Here is a 16,932-nt window from a genome sequence, read left to right on the forward strand (position 1 = left end):
GGGGGGAAACTCTCAGCCCAAAGGCAGCGGGAGGAAAAGCTGCCCTCGAGTTGCGAGGAGCGGCGCCACCTTCGAAGGGGCGGCCGGGACTTCCCTGGGCTGAGGACCGCCCCGCGCTCCTCTCGCGGCCGCAGAGCGTTGCCCGGGTCGTGTGAAAGGGGGTCGACACAGGCGGAGAAGCGGGACCGGACAGCGAGTCTCCCGCCCTCCCTCTTTCTCGCCTTGTGCGCGCGTCGACGCGTGTCTGGCCCGGGTCGTGGGGATCGCCCGCCCGCCGCCGCCGCCATGGGGATGTGTTCCAGCCTGCGTCCCAGGCTGCTCGGGGGAGCCCACCCGCCGATCCCGCCCTACGCGCCCGGGGAGGCGGACGCCTCGGACCCGCCGTCCGGGCTCTCCAAGAAGGAGCTCAAAGCCAAGCTGAAGGCGGAGAAGAAGTGGAGCAAAAGCATCGACAAGGTGCTGAAAGCCGAGAAGCGGGAGTACAAGCAGACCCACCGCCTGCTGCTGCTGGGTGAGTGGCGCCCGAGCGGGGCCCCCGTCGCCCGGGCTGCGTGCGTGGGTGTGGGGCGTGTGTGTGTGTGCGAGGCCGGGGCGAGGCGCCAGCTGCAGCCCACTCACGCACGCGGAGAGAATCGCCGCCTTGTTCGCCTGCCCGGCGCGCCCCGCTTGGGGAGACCGCCCTGCGCTCGCTGCGGTCCGGCGCCGGGCTTCGCGCTTTGAGTCGGCTTCGGCGCTGCCCGCGGGCGGAAAGTCTGACTCGGGCGATCGGTGTGAAACGCCCCGGGGGTTGCGCTCTCTGGGTGTGCTGGTGGGAGCGAGGGAAGCCGACGCTCTTTTGGAGAGATCCGGAAGGAGGCTGCTGCTGCTGCTGCTGCTGCTGCTTGAGGCCATGCGGTCTGTGGTTGCAACGAGTTGTTGGGTTGTTGTTGTTGTTGCCACACACACACACACACCCGTGGCTGTTGCCAGATTATTAGTAATCAATGCAAAGCCTCTTTTTGCAGCTGATACGAGGGGACAGATGGGGGGGGGAATGGCCGGGGTTATTTCATGCAATGGCCTTTCTCCTTTAGCCCCCCCCCCCCGCAGCTTTGCAATGGGCTCAAAGCGTGCGCGCCCCTTCCTATTGGCTCTCTCTGCAACAAGTGCTCCAGAAGCAGGCGCAAGTATGCAGTGCTGGTAATGCATGGACGATGCAAGGCAGTCTTGTTTTGTTCTTTTGAAGATCTGCCGATGCTGCAAAGGCCCAGGGCTCCTCTTCCGGGCTTAAAAATTGGCTCAGAGGTGCCGGTTCTAAAAAGAATAGCTTATTGTCTACAGAATAAAAAGGCCATTTCTCACTTCCCCCATTCTGAAAATCTGTTTTCTGGTCATCTCTGTGTGACCTAGGAGCTCTAAAAGGGCTCTTTCCCCAGACTGTTTCTAATTTTATTAATCTGTGCAGCAATGAATTTGGCAGGAGCTGTCTTTTGCAGCCCCCGCCCCTTAATTTTGCTTTTAGGAAGCATGTCCAGTGTCATATTCATTGCCTACGCTACACTACTTACAAACTTTTGATGATGATGATGATTTATTAGCACGTCTTTCTCGCTGAGACCCAAGGCGGATTACACAGTGCAAGTAAAATGCAATATAATCAACAGCTAGGATGTTCACTGAACAGACAGAACAGTCAGTGCGCAGATATGATAAGGAATGGTAGGAGAAAATTTGAAACAAGCATAAAGCTGAGAACAGAGATGAAACCTTTCTGAAAGCTTAATTAACGTGGCATGTTTAGCAACATGGAAACTCCCTAATAGGAGACAGTACCCAGTAATATAGGCTACAGTCCCTGTCCCTATCAAGGTATCTGTCTGAGCTATTACTTACGACTCAGCCCTGACCACCATAATTCCTTCTCCCCATTTTCTTCTTGAATGGGATTAAGTGATATGGGGCAGATGTGCCTCCCACTATAACTTCCTTGCTGCCTATGATAATGTTAATTCCAGGTTGCTTTTCTTGGCAGGGCCGCAGCCCCGAGATCATATGAAAACAACTCCCATAACCTGCCCTTGGAGGGATTGAACCTTTATCCCATATTTCCTTTGATTATATGTTGGTTGCTCCTTTGAGAAATCGGTGGATATAGCCAGTGATAGTTTCCAATGAGTCCCTTATTTCTATGTCTTCCCTGCTAGCTGATACAGATCTTGGGGCTGTGGCAAAATTTTCTGGCAGCTGCGGCTTCTATGCAAGGATGGAAACAGAGGGTGGCATTTAAAAGGCTGGTTCTGTCCAAGACTACTGGGTCTTTGGATTGCTAAATAAAAGTCAAGCATAACTTGCCCAGCTCAGTGGAATCTCAGAATGACCAGGGATCCTGGAGTTTTGTCCTCCAGACCCGCTCCCACTGGCTCTTTCAGACAGCTGCTGAGTACACCTGCTTAAAATTAAGTTTCACTGGCATCACAGTAATGTGCCTAGGGATCAGTTTTTTAGGAAAACATAAAGAATGCTTTTTCAAGAGAGAATTTTGTAACGATTGCTTACTAAAGTCCCTTTCGTACAGGCTCTTTTGCTTGTTTTGGCTTGTGAGGGTAAACAGACTATTTTTATAAAATGCAACAACCGATCGTGGCAAAACTGGTTTTAGAAAACCCAGATTAAAGTTTTGTTAACTGCTGGAGGACAGAGTTTTATCCTTAAGGTGTGCAAAACCTTAGGGGAGAAAAGCTGTTTGCCTTCAGAAGCCAAAGCGTGTTAAAGAGCCCCATAAAAGGGACCGAAGGAAAATCGAAGAGCTTAAGAAACTCTCTTGACAGCAGAGAATGTGGACTTTTGAAAGACAGGCCACCTGATGCCCTGGCTATGAGCTTGAACAGCCTGTATACACAGCACTGCACACTATAAATCGGAACAGGTGTCTGTTGTAAAAGCTTGCTGCCTCCCAGTTTTCACTGCAACCCAACTCGTGGCAGACGACTTGGTTTGAAGCTGATCTGCATCCTTTTCCTGAGCATCCCAAGGTTTAACCACCCTGGTAATATACATTGATACAAGTAGGTCATAACCAGCTTAGGGTATGTTTGCGCCAATATGGAATGAGCGCATACCAGTCCAAAGGTCCACTTACGGTGTCATCCTAATCGGAGTTATGGCTTTCTAAAGCTGTTGAAATCAGTGGGTTTAGAAGGGTGGAGCTGTGCTTAGGATAGTGCTATCAGCCCAGCATCTAGTTTCCAGTGGTGGCCAGCCAGATGTGTCAGAAAGCTTACCTGCAGGCTAGTGAAAATAGCATTCACCTGTTGTTTGACCCTGACTTCTGTTACTGAAAGCTCTCCTGCTGCTAAACATGGAGGTTCTTCTTAGCTATCGTGGCATCATCATCCCGAAATATGTCGAATCCTTTTAAAAGCCATGTTCATATTCACACTGGCCACTTAATATACTTGCAGGCTTTCTTCTGATCTTGGAGTCTGTAAGAGGACGAGGCAGTTCTAAAAGTGCTTGTATCAGATTTCTGAACTGATGGTTGGCCGTTCAGGAGGGTTGATTCACAGTCACATTCCAAACTTTGTGATTTCATTGATGCCATCATATCTTTCTAGTGGTGGTGAATCCCACAAGCAAGTGTCATTGCGCCCAAAGGATGTGAATTCTATTGTGCGTTCTACAGTAGAAGTATTTTCTTTTATCTGTCCCACCATTCATTCATTTATTTATTTATATGTATGCATCTTTTGGACTTTCTGAATCATCCCCTCTCAAAAATAAAAACCGGCTCTTTTTTCTCTTTAAAAATATAAAAGGGCAGTATTTATCAGCAGCAGAAAAACAAAGTAGACTTTATATAAGTATTGGAAAGATTATTTTAGATGGTGCACTAGTAAGTCATGAGGACCATGTTAGGCGATGTTGCCTAGTGGATGGAGAGCATGTAATCAGTCCAACCTTTCAGGTGCTTATGTGGATATTTTCAGCTTTGTGTTCTTGGCTGACTCTGTTAAAACCCTAAACTATGTCAAGTCTAAGAGGTCCCATAGCATTACGCCCCCCACCCCCAAGCTAATTCAGAAATTTTAGTTGTTATTGTGTCTTTAGAGGTCCCTCATAATCTGAGATCCTAAACTGTAGTGTGCTTAGCTGTAGAAAAGAGCAAGAGTCCAGTAGCACCTATCAGACTATCCAAATTTATGGTTGGGTATGAGCTTTCAGGAGTCACAGCTCACTTCTTCAGATGTAGTGTGCTTAGCTTATGCATAAATCCATTTTTATTCATTTTATATCTTATTTATTTTATTTATTAGACTTATAAGTCTCTCGCCCCGCAATGCAGGCTCAGAGCAGATCCCAACCCGATTAAAACACAATACAATATACAATAAATAACATATAGCTAAAAGCAATTTAAAACTGGCAGCAAAATTTAAACAGACAGCGGATTTCAAATGCCTTGCAAGATCACTGGGTCTGCGGAGGCTAATACACAGCAATAAGCTAAAACCCAGGATGGAGTGGTCTCTCCCCCCGTCCTCAGTAGGAGGCCGAGAGGAGGCCTGCCCGCCTCAACCACCCAAAGCCTGGTGGAACATCTATGTCTTACAGGTCCGACAGAATGCTAAAAGATCCTGCTAGGCCTAAGTTGTCTCAGACAGAGAGTTCCACTAGGTTGGGGCCAGGGCCAAGAACACCTGGGCCCTGGTCGAGATAAGACAGATCTCCTTGGGGCCGGGGATCTCCAGAAGATGTTTCCCTTCTGAGCGAAGTGCCCTCCAGGTTATATAGGGTGAGAGGCGGTCCCAAAGATATGCTGGTCCCAGTCCTCTAAGGGTCGTAAAGGTCAAGACCAGGACCATGAACTTGATCTGGAACAGTGCAGCTGGCGCAAGACAGGTATCATATGAGCCTGGAATGGCGTCCTGGTCGTGAGCCGCACTGCTGCATTCTGGACCAGTTGTAATCTCCCGAGCAGGCCCAAGGGCAGCCCTGCGTAAAGTGAGTTATAGTAGTCCAGCCTGGATCACTGTTGCAAGGTCGCGGAGTGAGAGGCAGAGGCAAGCAGCCAGATCTGGCGAAGATAGTAAAACACTGATCTGGCAACCGCCATAATCTGGGCCTCCATAGGCAAGGAGGCATCCAAGACCACACCCAGGCTCCTCACTGTCGAAGTGGGCATGAGCAGTGCCCCATCAAGAAGTGGGAGCCGGATCCCTGAGCCTCTGTCTTCCTGCCTTTCTTCCCAATAAGGGCTCAAAGTGGATTACATCATTCTCTTCTCCATTTTACTCTTACAACAACCCTGTGAAGTAGGTTGTATAACACACTCATTCTCACACCTAGGGACATTGCCTAAGTTCTGTTCTTCACCTGTGCTGTATGTTGCATCACTTCACTCTGAGGCTGTCCCGCTCTGGCGTCAAAAGAAAACTCTCTAGTAAATTCCGCAGGTGCGGTGAGGAAGAGCTGTGTTAACCGTGCCATACTAAAAAGAGTTGCTCCTTTCAAAGTCTGTTGAGGTCAGTGGCTTGGGAAAGTGTAATTGCTGAGGATTGCACTGTTTCTCTGCTTCACCGAAGAGAGCTTTGTGGTATTTTAAAGTTGACTATGGCTACTAGCCACAGTGACTAAAGGGAAGCTCCACATTCGGAGGTAGCAAACCTCCGAGTAGCAGTGCCAGGAAGGCAACATCGGGGGAAGGCCCTGGCCTCTATGCCCTGTTTTTCCAGCCCTCCAGGGTATATATGGGGCAAGGTGGATTTGCCCACTGTGTAAGATGGGTTGCTGGACTAGATGGTCCAGGACTCTTCTTACGTCCTTGTTCTTATGATGTGCTTTCCGGCTCATGAAAGCTTAGGCCACAATAAACAAGTTAGTCTTCAGAATGTCACGATGTGAGTCCGGTGGCACCTTAGAGACCAACAATATTTTCTGAGTTTCCAATGTTTCCAGAGTCAAAGCTCTCTTCTTCAGAGCTTTGACTCTCCAAAGCTTACACCCCGAAAATCTTGTTGGTCTCTAAGGTGCCACTGGACTCACATCCTGCTGTTCTACCGCAGACCAACATGGCTACCCACCTAAAACTATCTTCAAAATGCCACAAGACTCTTTTGTGTGTGTGTTTTAAAGCTTAAACAGTGCTTGTTCTCTCTTGTCTCCCATGTTTCATCTACATGAAGCCCCTGGGAGAGATCATCTAGAGATTTGGGCAGAGTTGTCACCAATTTGCAGATGATACTCAGCTCTTTTTCCTGCTTCTAGAAGATCCCAGGTTGGGTGCGGCACTGTGATGTGGTGCCTGGAGGCAGATTTGGGACGGGTGGTGGCTAATGAGTAGAGTCACAATCCCAACAAAATGGAGGTGCTACTGGAAGGATTAGCCCAGGAGTTGAGAGGTGCCCTGTTGTGGATGGGTTTATTTGTTTTATTTACATTATTTATAATCCACCTTTCTCACTGAGACTCAAGGCAGATTACACTGTGTACGTCAATACAATGGCTGAGACGTTTAATGAACAATACGTTCAATAAACAATCCAACAGAAATTTGAAAACAAAGCAAAAATCTGATATAGGGCTAAAACAAAACATAAAGCAAGTTGATATGACATATTAAATAATGTGGAGAAACTATTCAGTAGAAGCATACTTACTGCAACAGACAGTGCACAGTGGCATAGTCTACAGTTTTTATGACATTATCAGTGCATCTCACTGAACGCTTTTCTTACAGTACAGTCCTATTATCTGTGTAAAAAGCCCTTCTGAATAACACAAGAGCAAGATTCCGGGCATCTTAAAGACCTATTAGGTTTCCAGGGTATTAAAAAAATCCGATTTTTAAAAAAAATCATTGATTTTTATCCACCCTGACGTGAGGCTACCCTACATGGAAGGAAGTTACAGGAGCCAACACTTTTTTTTTTTAAAGTCACTCTAACATTTTCATCCCAAAGGAAAATAAGGATAAAATAACTATGGGGATTTATCAGGGACGGATATCAAACATGGAGATTGTTCCTGTGGATGGGAACCATTGCGGAGTGTTGAGTTACAATTTGCATTACGTTCTGCGTGCTTGGGGTGGGGTGCCGTGGGGGGTCTTATAGCACTGACAGTCACTGTTTTGAAATGCAGCCGTGTTGTATATCAGCTGATTGAGAGAACATATTTTTAGTTATTATCTTGTGAGCTTACGGGTGACTTGGCAAAAGCTTAAGAAATCTGACTAAGATCGCAGAACCACAATCTATTCATTTTCCCTCTGTATCTCATGAGATCCCTGTGTTGGGAGCAGAAAGAGAATAGGCTGAATTATTCTTCTGTGCGAGTTGTCTAAAGCAGCGGAACTCACTCGATGGTTTATGAAGAGCCACTTTCACAGTTACCATCAACCAAAAGAGGCACGTTTACTTCCATCCTGGGCATGAGCCCTGCGTCTCCGGGAGGCTTGCAGTTGACTCGTTCCTCTGTCAGTGACTCTTTCAAGGTGGAAACCCCCTGCCAACCACAAGCCCCATCAGACAAGGGCTATGCCTGGTTTTCTGAGACGTGAGGCATTTGGGTGGGTCTTGGAGATCTCCTGGAATTATAGCTCATCTCCAGACTGCAGAGATCAGTTCCCCTGGAGAAAATTGGTTGCTTTGGAGGGCGGACTCTCTGTGACATTATACCCTGCTGAGGTCCCTCTGCAGCTCCACTCCCCCCCCCCCCAAATCTCCAGAAATTTCCCAACCCAGAACATGTACCATATCGGGGAATGATGCTCAGAAGAACCACAGTTGGCTCCCTAGCCACTGAGTCTAAAGGGCTGAGTTGGTATCACAGCGTTTCAACTGGAAACCTCTCTTTATCTCTTCAGTTGCAAGTGTGCCACACCCTACCTCTGTAGTCTAGCTAACACCTGAGTCTCTGTCCTGATCGCTCCATCGATAGCACTTGGTGGCTGCTGCCTGAGACCAATTGCTGGAATAGATGGAGCTTTGGTCAGCTTTAGTAGATTTTTAAAAATACAGTTAAAGCGACTAGCTCCGCGTAAGTTCCACTCCAGCTCTATAGGGTAGACCCAATCCATCAGCCTCACCACAAAACTTGTAGCCAGAGACGTCTGTGAGAGTTTGGGGCAAAGTTCTTCTTCTGTAGTAAATTCCAAACTGCTTAATAATATGGAACAACAAACAGGCAAGAGTCCAAGATGGTGGTGACTAGTCAATCTGATGTAGTGCAAGTGGGTATATGATCGGTCCATCTGACACCAAGAGTGCCATTTCGAGCTTGGGCATTAATAGTTTGGGCATTAATGGCATAGCTGCTGATAACATTGTTTACCTGTATGCTGGCTGTCTTTGGCTCACCTGTTCCTTGTAGCATCCTTGCTGCAGGTGGATCATATTCCTCAGCTGCCCAACTGAGAGCTTTCTTCACGGTTGCTCCCATCCTTTTGGAATGGGCCTCTGGATGTTGTCTGGAAGGCTCCATTTTCTCTCGGCATTTTGGAGAGATTGCAAGGCTTCGGTATTGGAAGGGGAGCCATTGTGATAGCCTTGGCTTTTAAACTTTTCTGAGGGTTGGATTTTTTTGCGTCATGCGCTTAGTGTAGTGAGAGATGTTTGTGAGCTTCCTGTGCAAACTTGGACTTATTCTGGATATTTTAAGCTGCTCTGAGCTCTCTGGGAGTGCGAAATCTATCACCTGTGTCTCTATTATTTTTATCCTGCCTTTCCTCCAAGGAACTCAAGGCTGCATGAATGGTTCCCTCTTCCTCATTCTATTATCATTACATTGTGAAGTAGCTTAGGCTGAGACAAGGTGACTGCCCCAAAGTCACACGTCAGCTTTCAGGGCAGAGTGGGGCTCAAACGCTGAGCCAAAACAGACAAGATACCTGATGCATGGAGTACATGCATTGGTTTCCCTCAAGGTTCCATGGGAAGTGTAGTGAGAATGAACCTCTGCCATGGAGAAGAGGGAGAGAATACTGCTGCCACCAGCGCTGTCAGTGCCCTCTGGCTGCCGAGTGCATTTAGGGGAGCAAGTGCCGCCCAGGGGTGCTGGCCCCCTCTTGCTGCCGCCCGCCCGCTCAGTTCCCTCTCGCTGCGGAGGGTGTTTAGGGGAGCAAGGAGAGCTGGCGGCGGCAAGAGGGAGCCAAGCGGACTAGACGAGATGCCTAGAGAAAGAACCTCTACCAGGGAGAAAAGGGATTCTCTCCCTCTTCTCCCTGGCAGAGGTTCTTTCTCAGTACACTTCCAGTGGAACCTTGCAGGAAACCAACACGTGTCCCCCAAGCGTCAAACGTCTCATCTATTTCGGCTCTCAGGTATCCTAGATCTCAGTCCAACACACTCATCACAGAAATAAAAGATAAAGCGTGCCAATGTGTTTCAATCAACTAGTGATCCCAAAGGAGGTTTTCCACGGCTTTCCTCTGCATAGGAGCGCAGTCTTCCTTGGTGGTCTCCCATCCAAGTACTGACCCTGCTTAGCTTCTGAGCTCTGACAGTATTGGGCTAATCTGGGCTATTGGGGCTCCTACAGCCATAGAGAGAGGATAGTAATAACTGTGCTTACCCCTAAATGCCTCCCCCAGAGTCAGATTTATCTGCAAATATTAGAGTTCCTCTGGGTTTGTAGTGATAGCTGGCCCTGTTTGGTGTAGTGGTTAAGAGCGGCAAGACTCTAATCTGGAGAACCGGGTTTGATTCTCCACTCCTCCACTTGAAACCAGCTGGGTGACCTTGGGTCAGTCACAGCTCTCTCAGAGCTCTCTCAGCCCCACCCACCTCACAGGGTGGTTGTTGTGAGGATAATAATAACACACTTTGTAAACCACTCTGAGTGGGTGCTAAGTTGTCCTGAAGGACGGTGTATAAATCAAATTCTATTATTATTATGTGTATTTGAATATCTGCACTTCAGGGGGGGCAGTGCTTTGCTATTAGATAACAGCGATGAGGGGAAAATAGAGGAGAAGCCCAACACAAAGGAGATCAAGCATGCTCAAATCACTCCTGATGAAGTTTAATGCTGCAATGACTTGCAGGCGAATGAGCAGGCTTGTGTTTATATGGCACAGATGGACTCAACTGAACTGTCCACAGAATGCAATCCGTACCTGTCCCCGATTAACTAGCTGGTATGCAGTACAGACAGACACATCTTTCTGATCAATCAATTGTACAAGCTGCCTTTTTTTTAGCTGCATGGAAGACAATTCCTAGAATATTTGGACTGCCGTGGGAGATCTTACGCTAGTATAACTGGGGTTGGGGGAGTGGTTTGGAAGGGCTCTTCCAGAAGGGTTAGGAGGAGATTCTTTGGCTGCAAGGGTCAAAGAAAGAGACCAAGCCATTGGCCAAAGAAACCGGTTCCACTGCAACTGGAACTGATTTCTTTGGCCAACGTCTTGGTCTCCTTCTTTGGCCCTTGCTACATTGTGGGTCTTTCGCCTTCTCTAACTGTGAGAAGATCTAAGGGGTGCCCTTGACAGGACAAGAAAAAGAGGCAGTATTACAAACTTTTTGGGGGGAAAGCGAGCATACAAATTTGCCTCAATTTAACGATAGTAGAAATCAGAGTCACTCTATGATATCGGGGAATGGCTGTTTTTAAGAAGGCAATTGGTGTGGGTTTTTTTTGCAGATTCTTCTATTTAAACTTTATGAGAAATAATCAGGGATTCCTCCCCCCCCCCATCCTTTAAATCAATAAAAATCATCTTTCAATGATTGGTCTAACCAATTATTTGGCCGACAGTACAATTGTTCAATTCAGTGGGGTTAGAAGAGCTTGACTCTGTTTAGGATTGCAGTGTAAACACTGGGACTGTATTTGCAAGCGAGGTGTTGGGCTAGGGAGACAAGGCTGGCTGCAGACCAAAAAAAATACAAAAATAGCTTTGGACATTTGAGTTTAACTTCCGCCAACCAAACTCACTAGCGGCTTTAGCTAGTGCTGCTTTTGGGTAGCATCTAAAGAAGAACTAACAGAGAGAAATGGGTAGACTGTGGTTTCGGATACGTCTTGTGCAATTTCCCTCTTTAAAGTCAGGTTTGTGGAGTTTGGCTGATGGTGCTTCCTCCATGCATCTGACGAAGAGAACTGTGATTCTCGAAAGCTTATGCTACAATAAAATTGGTTAGTCTTAAAGGTGCTACTGGACTCTTTTTGATGGTGCTTCTTCAGCTCAGTACTGCAAGCAAATCCCACTGAAACAAATGGTACTACTTTCATGTCAGTGTCTTTAGGAATGGGGTTGATCATGTGCTTTCTGTCCAGTTCATTGATGCCTTTTTCTGTGCCCCCCTCCAGGCCACTTCCTTGCTGCTTAACAAGCCGCATTTGAGAACCAAATTCAATAATCAAGTCAGATGCAATGAACTTAGAAGTAAAGTTTTGGAGGGTCCAAGATGTAGGAAGGGAATGTGGTTTACATTTGGAGCTTTGGAAAACGACGTTCCTTTTCTGATTGTGTGATGGTCCTGGCCTGCTCTTTGTTCCCCATAGTCTGCTGATTAAAATCGTTGGGGTGCTTCAGGGGCGTAGCTTTCTCTGGCAAGGCTGTTGTGGAACTCCCTCTTTTGTGACCTCATTTAAATGACCTCATTGCTACAGAAAAAAATGTTTCACGGTAGTTTGTTGGGTGCTTTTGGAGACCATATTGAAAAGTTGCGGGATTTGGGGGCACCACCTGTACTGTTACAGAAACAGGGTGTTTGGAAGAGGGAAGAGGGAATCTTTGAGGGAGCATCCCCTCCTCTACTTCCTTCCACCCATCCAAGCCCCTGACTCATGAATGGGCCATGATATTCTGTTTCCACCACATCCAGTGGTTTGGAGTTATTACTCCAGAGAATCAGGGAGTTATTAATCAAGGACCATCTTCCCTGTTCCCATCTTTCCCCCACATGCTTGTCCTTTGAAAGGGACACAGGCGCTGATGTAGTGTGTGATCTGAGAATACAATATTCCAGCAGAGTTTTAGAAACTGTTATTAGAAGATTATGCTCAAAACAGAAAAATAGAAGGTACAAAACTATCGCTAGTTAACTAGGTTTGCCAACCTCTCAGCGGGGCCTGGATTACAACTGTTCTCCAGATCAGTTTCTCCAGGTCCCAGGAAAAAAAATGGTGGCTTTGGAGGGTGGAATCTATGGTATCACAGCCTTGCTGAGCTCATTCCCCAAACCACCCCCTCTTCAGGCTCCACCCCCAAATATTCCCCCAAATCTCCAGGCTGATTTGTGCCCCAAATAGGTCAGTCCCGAGTACATGCATGCAAAGACCTAAGAGAGGTGAGTGCTGGGTTCCCCACCCCTCCTGCTGGGAAGGTAAGGGGATCTGGCAACCCTAACAGTCCACCACTGCTGAATGAGTCCAGGAAAAATGCACACCAGTGCTTTGGGGAGGGAGCTTTATAGATGACTAGTGTCCATCTTTTGAGTCTGATTGGGCTAATTTTCCTGCTAAAGGTAGGCCTGGGGCCAATTGAGGGCTAGATCAGGGGACCCCAGCCTTTTTGAGCCTACGGGCACCTTTGGAATTCTGACATGGGGTGTTGGGGCAACCACAAAATGGCTGCCACAAGAGGTGGGGCCAACCACCAAATGCCAAGGGAAAAAGTTATGCATAACTCAAAATCTTCAACAGTCCAAGCAGACGCTCTGCTTAATAGGATGCCTTTTAGAACGAGCATTTTGTTTTAAAGGGTTTTTTGTGTGTGTGTGCGTACACACAACTTGCTTTCAGTCACTCCATGAAGTTTCTGCTGCTGTGGTGGCAACTGCTGCCAAAGCAATGATTTTTAGAATCTGCACAACCAATCAGAAGCTCTGTTGTGCAAAAGTGCCATCTGGCCCTACCCACTTTGTAAAAACTCTTGGCAGGTGCCAGAAAAAGCCAGACTGAGGGTCGTCATCCGGGAAGCTTCCATGGCAGAGTACGGATTTGAACTTGGGTCTCCCAGATCGTGGTCTTATATTTCAACCGCTACACCACACTGGCTCTTGGATCTCTGAGGTTTGTATAATATTCCTGTGACATGCTGAAGAGCCAAGCCAAGCCAGGTAGTTTAAGAGCCAAGCCAACCCAGCAAAGGCTACATTCTAAAACCAATAGAAGAGTTGCTTGTCTTTTTAGATAACTACAGTGAAAAGCAGAAGCAAATCCAGCGGGATGTCCCTCGTTATGCACAGGGATCCATTTCACAAAAGAAAATGCTGTGTTGGAAATAAGTTTGCGAACTCTGGGTTGGAAAATGTCTGGAAATTTGTGGGCAAAGTGTAGATGTTTGGGAGAGAAGGGATGCAATGCCATAGAGTCCACCCACCAAAGCTGCCATTTTTTCCAGAGGTGCCAATATCTAATCTGGAGATTAGTTGTAATTCTAGAACTTCTGGACTCAGCTGCAGGCTGGCAGCTCTAGAACTTGAAAAGTCTGATGGCTCTTAGGACACCAAGGTCAAACAACCACTTAACGCATCGTTTCAGTGTGCTGTTTCAAAGCGGATTGACTTGTTGCTGCTGATCCCTTTCTCTCTAGAGAACTGCTATTTCTAGGAAGCAGCCCGGACCCAGTACTTTTTTTTTTTTTTTTATATTTTTTTTTACATAACTACAAAACACTACACCAGACTATCACAAGGAAAGGGAAGAGGGAAGGGACAAAGGGGAGTGGAAAAAGAAAAAGGGGGGGGAATGAACTACAAACACTAAACACTACACTTCAATGTTTCCCTTCATACTGTCATAATACAAAAATAGCTCCATAGAATAATGATGGAGTGGTTAATCATACAGAGAATAAACATTTCAAATTCTGATTAAACTTTCCTCCCCCTTCTGGGTCCCGGACGCAATTCTCTCTGTGCAACTGCTGTTGCAATGCTCTCCTCTTCCCCCCCCCCCCTCCGGCTCCTCCTTTTCTTCGTTCTTGGTGCAGCAGAATTCTGGGTTTTTATTCTCAAAATCCTTTAGTTGATCTTCTGATAATATCTTATAGGCCTGATCTTTATATCTGAACCATATTCCTTCCGGGAATAACCATTTGTACTTTATTCCATGGTCCCTCAGAAGAGCTGCAAACTTTTTATATTTAAAACGCCGTTTCCGGACTAGAAATGGAACGTCCTTCAAAATCTTGACTTTCAAACCCATAAAGTCCAAATCCGCATTGTATGAGTTATATAGGATGGTGTCCCAAATCTTTTTAGTTGAAAAGTCAATAATGATCTCACGAGGCAACTGTCGCTTTGTTGCATATTTTGAAGAAGCCCGACGGACCTCCAAAATGGCGCTTTTAACCTCTTCTTTAGTCGTCCTCGCGGGTGTCGCCAGTAGTTCCGAGACCAAATCCCACAGATCCTCATTTTCCTCCTCTTTCACGTTTTGGAGACGCAAAATTGTCTGCGTTCGTTCCACTTGTAGCCCGATCAGTTGGTTCTCCACCAACTTCAACTCCTTTTTTGTAGCCTTCACAAGTGACGCACTTTCCAGAGCAGACTTTTCTGCCCCCCCCGCTGCTGCCTTAATGGTTTTCACCTCGCTTTCAATTAAGCCCACCCTTTGATCAGTTTCGTTCAGCTTGTCAACAAAGGGTTTTATAGCTTCCACCACCGCCCTGCGCACCAATTCTTCGAGCGACTCCCCTTTCTGCAAGGTGGCCGAGATTGACTTACCGAGAGCGGGACTTTGCTTCTTTGCTGCCATTTTGGGGGGGGGGGCGCCAACAAAATTCTGGAACTCCACGAAGGGGAAGAGCGAGTCTTCTTCAGATCAACCTCTCCTTCACAAACGCTTGTAGAACAGAAGGGATTCGCTTGTTTACAGGCTTCCGCCTGTTTCTTTTACTTGCCGTTTCTCGTTGCCCGGCGGCACTCGAGGCGCCGCGCACATCTGCCGGCCTCCATAGGGACAAACGGGCAATTCCCTCCCCGCATTGATTTCGGGGAGTTCTTCCCGCCGCGTCCCGGACCCTGGCTCCCTCCCTGGGAGTCCTGGGGGCTAATCCTTGCAGATCAGCCGCCCGGTCAGGGTGCCCGGTCGTTTCCTCCCGGACCAGCCGAGAGGAGCGCCCGAACCCAGTACTTAATGTGAGTCTCCCAAATTAGCTGGCAGACTCTTTAGGCAAATCAGGATAAGAATTGAAGCAAAGTTAATCAGGTGTCGTGGTAATATAAGCCTCTATACAGATCTAGTTCTGTGGTGTTCAAGTTTGCCTTCCCTCTTATTGTAACGGACTGTCTTATCCGCGCCGTACTAAACATCCTACTATCTCAAAAGAAAGATTTATCTTTGACTCTTGGATAGCTTTCAGCAATTAGTAAGGCCTGTCAAACAGGACTATTCTCTGAACAATTCTGCATATCAATACATTATGTATATAGTTTTGCTTTGCCTCTTCTCATCAAAGTACACAGACACCTTTCTACAATTTCATGGGCTGTTTTATTTGTTCAGGGAAGCAGGAGGGCTGTTTAACCTTTCCGCCCAGGGCTAACCCTAACCCTAACCCTAACCCTGATCTGCATCTGATATTTGCTCTTCTAAGGGGAGGGGAGAAGAGAAATGCAGGCACCTATATCATGACTGTATACCCCCCCACACACACACATATGGAACAAATAGCAGCTTGGAAGGTCAATTTAGATGGGGAAACTAGCATGTGGGCAGAAGGGGCTTGCCTGATCTAAATACTCACATATTTAGAAACCACGATGGAAAATGAAGGTTCTCCTATAGGGAATTAAGTCAAAAATCTTCTCTGCTAGAGCTCAGTAGCTTTGAGGTTACCTCTTCTTCTGAGTTGGTTAAGACCATCAATTGTTTGTACTATTTAATTGGTGTTTTAGATTTATAGACTAGTTTTATGGTAAGATTTTATTATATTTATGGATATTTGATGCTGTTGTAACTCGCCCTGAGCCTGCTTGCGGGGAGGGCGGGCAATAAATCAAATGTACAAACAAATAAATGATACATGCATCAATGACTTCAGGAAGTAGAAATGGACCATTGATGTGTTGTCCTTACCAGGATCGATCCTGACATCTGCCTTGAGACTCGGTCCGAAAGGTAGGATATAAATAATATGAATAAATACTCATTGTTGTGTTGCCTTTATGTTGTACGATCAGCCACTGTAATTCCAAACACACCTGGATGTGAGTGCTGCATCTGCCTAGGCTTCCCGCTGGTTTCCAATAGCTTTCGCTCACCTGCTAGGGTTGCCAGCTCTGTTCTTGGAAACTCCTGGAGATTTGGGAGTGGAGCCTGTGGAGGAGGGAACTGGGGGAGGGATTTCACCAAGAATCTACAGCATGCCATGAAATCTTCTCTCCAAAGCTGTTATTTTCTTCAGGGGAACTGGTCTCTAGTCTAAAGATCAGTTGTAATTCCAGGAGAGCTCCAGGCACCACCTGGAGGTGGCAGCCCTACTGCCTGCCACAGGCCAGAAATAGTAAACTCTCACTTGCTACCCCGCCGAATGTCGGGATTTTCCTTCCCCGTTGCTCCAAGTTTCTTGTGGCCTCTTTGTGAGTTCAGTGAGCAGAACTCTTAATGGTCATTGCACCTATTCCGTAGCCTTTGGCCCAGTTCTTAAGCATTCTTGTTGAACTTCACTCCTCTTGGATAGGCCAAGAAGATGCACAGGCTGCCGTAAATGAAATTTAAAAGCTGGAGGTGGGTAAATAGCCTTTAAAAGACAATTCCGAGCGAAATGTACAGGCAGTATTTTGCAGGGTGTGCGTGTTCATTTTGTTTATCTTTCTCGTATGTTTTTGTCCTGCCTCTTCCTTCAAGGAAATCAAGGTTGTGCATACGGTTCTCCTTCCCTCTCCTGTTATCCTCACAACTCTGTGAAGTAGGTTGCACTGAAAGACTGGGTGACCACGGATCAGCCAGCAAGCTTTGTGGCAGAGCGGGGACTGGAACACAGCTCCTAGACTCAGAGGA

General features: G+C 47.0%; 1 protein-coding gene across 1 annotated transcript in view; it reads left to right on the top strand.

Moving 5' to 3' along the window:
- The first annotated feature begins 285 nt into the window (after positions 1-285).
- The window catches only part of GNAS (GNAS complex locus), a 235,138-nt gene continuing 218,491 nt past the window's right edge, over positions 286-16,932 (top strand). The window contains exon 1 of the mRNA XM_054979786.1: positions 286-511. Within this exon, the coding sequence (XP_054835761.1) occupies positions 286-511 (226 nt within the window). The remainder of the gene's footprint in view (positions 512-16,932) is intronic.

This window comes from Eublepharis macularius, chromosome 5 (assembly GCF_028583425.1).
Source record: "Eublepharis macularius isolate TG4126 chromosome 5, MPM_Emac_v1.0, whole genome shotgun sequence".
Lineage (NCBI taxonomy): Eukaryota > Metazoa > Chordata > Lepidosauria > Squamata > Eublepharidae > Eublepharis > Eublepharis macularius.